This window comes from Frankliniella occidentalis, unplaced genomic scaffold, assembly GCF_000697945.3.
Source record: "Frankliniella occidentalis isolate FOCC.00 unplaced genomic scaffold, Focc_3.1 Scaffold6165, whole genome shotgun sequence".
Lineage (NCBI taxonomy): Eukaryota > Metazoa > Arthropoda > Insecta > Thysanoptera > Thripidae > Frankliniella > Frankliniella occidentalis.
The window spans coordinates 1-5,034 of NW_026273199.1; the positions used below are offsets into that span (position 1 = coordinate 1).

Sequence of the window (5,034 nt, forward strand, 5' to 3'; positions counted from 1 at the left end):
GGATGCGGGGAACGCAGGCAGGCAGCCTGTAGCAGAGCTGAATTGGATGGTATCGGAAATAAGAGACCGGGGAAAGGGGAAGGGAGGGGGGTGGATATCGTTTGAAGTAATTTGGATTGGAAATTCACTCAAGTGAGACGCGCGAGATGATTGGGGGGCGAGCGTCGTTTTCATTTGTCCCGTGACGGAGAAAGGAGTAGAGGGAGCTCCGCCCACCCCCTACCCTCTTCTACTATTCTCTCCACTGCTCCCTTTGCGCGCGCACACACACACACACACGCGCGAGCTTGGTCGGACCCTTACAGATGTGGAAATGGCGGAAATTTGCCTACCTTTCAGGGACGGCGCGAAACCCCCAGCAGCAACGTTCAATAGGGCGGGGGGCGACCCCATGCGTCTCCAATAACTCTACCCCCGCTCCGCCCGCGCCCCCGCTCCGCCCCCGGCCCCCACAGTTCCAGTCGATAGAGTCCTTTCCGCACTCTCTCTTACCTGGGACACACAAAAGTTAAACGAACCGGTCATTAAAGGACTACTTTTGCCAGGCTTCCCCTCTCCCGCTCCTTCTCCAACCCTCGATCGTTCGCTTTCCCTTCCTTCCCCCGCTCTTTATTTCTCTGCCCTCTTCCCTCTTTACGCCGCCCCGTTCCGCGTCGCTTTATCCCCGCGCGCTTGCAGAGAGTGACCCGCCTTCCGGAGCAGCAAATCAAATAATGATGACATCCGAATCACGACGACAACAGCAGCAGCAGCAGCAGCAGCAGCAGAAGCTTCCCTGTCCGACTGCGTCGTATTGTTCCGGGCGAAGTACTACTGAGGGCTGGAGTGGTGGGTAGGCACGGTGGGCACGGTGTAGAGAGAGAGGGAGGGGCACTGTGGAGGTGAGGAAGGCTGCTGCTGGACCGTCCCCAAGTTCCCTTCCTGTTTGTGTTGCCGGGCGTGGCGGAGCGTGGCGTCAACCCAAGCAGGCCCGCGGCACACAGCCCAGATGGGTGTAGTACCACCTCCAGCTGGAGGCCCCGGCCCCAGCCCCGGCCCCAGCCGCCGCACAGCGCGCAGCCCGGCCTGCATGACTTGACCTGGATATAAGGCAGAGGGGTGATAAAGGTTTACCGAGCAGCCTTGTGCCTGTACCCCTCTCACCCTTCTTTTTCTAGGTACGGTTAATAGGTACACGACATATTTCGTCAGCTCTTAGGAGCACCGTAAAAAAATGGAGATAAATAACAATATCTGGGCTACATTTTGACAGTCCCCTGGTCCGTCTGCCTCTACCAAAAAGGAAAAACACAAGCTATCCTCGCTCTTTTTCCTTTAGCCAGCCAGCAGTGTCGTGGTGTGGAGGGCCGTCATGGGACGGGTCTTGGGCAGGCCACCGCTCGGGAATTCCCGGAAAATCCCTATTCTCCAAAGTTACGTACGCGTGGACATTTTTTGACGCAGGAATAACGCTTTTGTACCGAGTTTTGAAATGGAATATCGCTAACCAGTCTGATATCGAACTTGGTGTTTCCTAATTTGCATTTTTGGCCCATCTAATGATACATCTACCTTTTTTCAGAAAAGGGGGTTCAACTATCGTAAAGCCAAATCATTTATTTAACCACATGTCAACATTATGAAAAATATTCTATTACGTCCTGTATTCAACAGTAATCAGCCAGAATTGCAGCGAATGTGTACCCAGGTCCACTTGCCGCTGGTAACGTCGTGGTCCTCTGGATGCATGCACGTCCCAGGGCCGTGCGAGAAGAAGCCGATCCGGCGTCCGTTGTCGTTGTAGTTCGCGGTCACTTCTCGGTGGCAGCCCATCGCGCACGCCTCGCAAGCAACCCAGCGTCTGCAGCCGTGGGTGCCCCACACGTGCACGTGCAGCGAGGGGTTAGCGGTGAGGACCTGCCCCACCGCGTCCCGGTGCAGCCACTCATGGAGGCAGCCGGTTAAATCAAACGTCGACAGCTCGAGACGGCGCAGGCTCGGCGCCGTGGCGGGCGTGATGCCCAGCAGGAGCTCGTCCATGCGACCGTCGTCCATGGGATCGATCAGCGGCGAGTTCAACATGCCCAGCACCCGGAGGGCGGGCAGCCGGGGCAGCGCGCGGAGCAGTGTCGGCGCGTCTGGGAGGCTGACGATGGATAACTGATGCACGAGGGACTCTCCAGACGAGGCAAGGGCTTTCATTAGGTCCTCCAAGTCTTCCTCTTCGCCATCGACGTACTGAAATTCGATGTAGACTGTGCGCAGCTGGCCGGCTAGTCGAAAGAATTCGGCGGCCCCCTGCACGACAGTTTCAGGGGTATATTCGTTATCCATACATACGGACACGTCCCTCATCATCTCACACGACGCCAGGGCCTGCATCCCAGGGAACAACTTGCACGTTAGCCCTCTTAGTTCGGACATGCCGACCAACAACTCGAAGGTGCTCTCTTCGCAGTATTCGTGGCCGAGGTGGACCTCCTGCAGTGTAGCCGCATGCCCGGCCAGCACGGTGTTCACGAAGTTTTCAGATCTTTCTGAGAGGCTGCATCGAAAGTACCTTAGGGACGACCGAAGCGGCCCGTGGAGAACAGGGCGCATAGCATAGGGCTCGGGCAGACCGTTTAGCAGGTCGAGCGATTCCAAGGCAGAAGAACGCTCCACTAAGGTCCTCAACAACGCGTCAGCACCGTCCAGGGGCGCAACGTCCTCGGAAGAATACCACACCTCCAGTTCCACGTTCCTCAGACGGCCGAGTGCTTCCTGGTTGCGCACCGCCAGGCAGGCCAGAGCACATTCAGTACCCTTTTTGATGTGCAGTGTCAAATGTCTCACGGCGCATCTCGTCGTGGCGAATGCTGTGGTGTGCGCCTTCTTGCTGTAGACGACCTTGTCCAGGCAGGGCGCCAGGCTCAGCACCGCGCACACGCAGGTCTTGTCGTCGAGCCGTCGGTGGCGCCATACCTCCGGGTGCAGGGCGAGAGTGGCGAGGCGCTGGCATACCAGCCGACAGGCGAACAGGTCGTTCACGGCGAGGTGCTGCATCACCAGCACCAGGACGTCGTCTGGAAGCTGGTGCAAGGACTTCTGCTCGGCGGACATGGCGACGCTGCGACGGGTTAGGTCCTCGTCGGATAGCGGGCAGCGTACTGGGTAGCGCGCTCACTCGGACCCTACAACCAACGATGTCGACACGTCAGTACGCAAAACACCGCGCATCTCGGAGCAAATGACTGGCGTCTACACGCCGAAGTCAACTACCCTACCTTTACCGTAGTGCAGCCGTGAGATGAGTGTGCGTGACGAACCCAAAAAGTAATTGGACTCAGACGTCGAGCGAGGAGCGACTCAGCCGCTGCGACTGCGGGGCCCCGGCCGCGCACTAGAGCGCCCCCTGTCGTTCGGAATTCCCGGAGAGGCGGAGACGGGCTGGCGGACCTACACTGCGGAGATTGCCCCCCCCCCCCCCCCAGCCGGCACGCTTTTGTTGTCACGTCGACTAGCTGCCACGCCCCAGTACATCCTGCGTTGAGCGCCGCCCGGCGGCGTGCTCAGGTACTAGACACGAGGCGGAAATCGTGACAAGCGCAGTTACCCCAGTGTCCCCACCGTATCTCCCTAATCTCCCTCCACCGACCGTGGTCGCAAACGTCCGAGTCCGAACGTCACTGACGTTACGTCAGTCAGTCGTTGTCCGCCGCTCGGCGTGGAAAGAAAGGTACGGCCAGCTCTCGTCCGCCTGACGTCGCCAGACTCGACCACCATGGTAAGTGTTTGTCAACATCAACAAAGAGTATGTGCCCGTCGTGACTTGAAGCTCGCCATGCCATCTGACGTGCGCGATGTTGCCCCCACAGCTTGATCAGCTGCCGGAGGACATCCTGGCCATGGCCATGTCGCGCCTGTGCGTCGTGGACGTGTTGGCCTGCCGCCTCGTGTGCAAGCGGCTGGCTGGCCTGGCCCAGCACCCCGACGTGTGGCGGCATCGACACCTTGACGTGGACGACTATTCCAAGTCTGCCAGGATCGAGTGCTGTCGAGTGCTGCGCCTGGCGCCGTGCCTGCGCGAGATCTCGACCTCTGTCACGACTGCACTGTCGTGTCGCCACGCCGACCTGCGGACGACCTCGTGCGCCGCCAGGGTGCTGTCGATCGCCGTAGACATGGGAGGGAAGTGTGGGCCGGAGGAGGCCACGAAAGCAGTCCAGGTCATCAAACAGCAGGAGGCTCTCGGCCGCCTCCGAGCCGTGAGTTTAGTGTTCTGGCAGACACTCCTGGAAAAAACGTAAGTTGCAGAGTGCAACTGATGCGGCAATTAAGCGTCACTTGGTTGCCCCAACGCCAGGGCGTCGGAACGTGGCGTAAGTTATGCATAAAACTGAAAAATAACATTGTCATTTAATGCGTTTTTGAAGCGTTTTGGATATGTTTTAAAAATTTAATTTCCGGTTTGTGCTTTTACGTTAAGTTACGACGCCCCGCCCGTTGCTAAGACAGCGTTTAAGACGATTTTGACATTTTAAGTGGCAAGGAGGTGAAGCAGCAATAGCGCACTCTCCTTAGCCGCACAAATAGGGTATTTCAATGGAGCGCTGCCCGTCAATAAGAAGAACAGAAACGGATACAGAGAGCGGTGGGCGCGCGGAGGAGCAGGGCGGGCGGGGAGGCTCCCCTCCATCTGCTGCTCCTCCACGCGCCCGCCCCCACCACCGCTCCCTGTATCCGTTTTTAGGCCCGCGATTAGCGGTGCCTATTGCTTTCGCCCGAAAGTTTATTCTTGACGATAGCCCCTTATGGCAAAACCAATCGTGCCCAAGCGAATTTGATGAAATTTGAATGAAAAATAGTTCAACAAATTAGAAATTTTTTGAGACATGTTTAATATAATTTTGTCTGATGAAATTTGAGAAATTTGAGTTTGCATCCACGAGTTTCCATAGAAATGACGAGCTGAGCAGCAGGCCGAGTCGAGCCAGGGAAATTTCGACCAATCACAAATATGCGCGGGAAAGTTCAACCAATGGAATCGATCACCTGTTGCTTTGTACAACCCTA

General features: G+C 57.3%; 2 protein-coding genes across 2 annotated transcripts; one reads left to right on the forward strand and one right to left on the reverse strand.

Annotated features, from left to right (window-relative positions):
• Nucleotides 1-1,611: 1,611 nt before the first annotated feature.
• On the reverse strand, nt 1,612-3,383 carry LOC127752306 (uncharacterized). The gene is made up of 2 exons (XM_052277232.1): nt 3,246-3,383; nt 1,612-3,152 (listed from the first exon to the last, which is right to left on the reverse strand). The coding sequence occupies exon 2, from the start codon at nt 3,079-3,081 to the stop codon at nt 1,657-1,659; it is 1,425 nt and encodes a 474-aa protein (XP_052133192.1). The 5' UTR covers nt 3,082-3,152; nt 3,246-3,383; the 3' UTR covers nt 1,612-1,656.
• A 253-nt stretch (nt 3,384-3,636) lies between these two features.
• LOC113213875 (uncharacterized) lies at nt 3,637-4,325 on the forward strand. The gene is made up of 2 exons (XM_052277233.1): nt 3,637-3,745; nt 3,837-4,325. Exons 1-2 carry the CDS (start codon nt 3,743-3,745, stop codon nt 4,266-4,268), a joined length of 435 nt encoding a protein of 144 aa, XP_052133193.1. The 5' UTR covers nt 3,637-3,742; the 3' UTR covers nt 4,269-4,325.
• The last annotated feature ends 709 nt before the right edge of the window (nt 4,326-5,034 follow it).

Excerpts from the sequence above, each read along its gene's own strand:
- LOC127752306 (XM_052277232.1), bottom strand. The coding sequence starts at position 3,081 with ATGTCCGCCGAGCAGAAGTCCTTGCACCAGCTTCCAGACGACGTCCTG.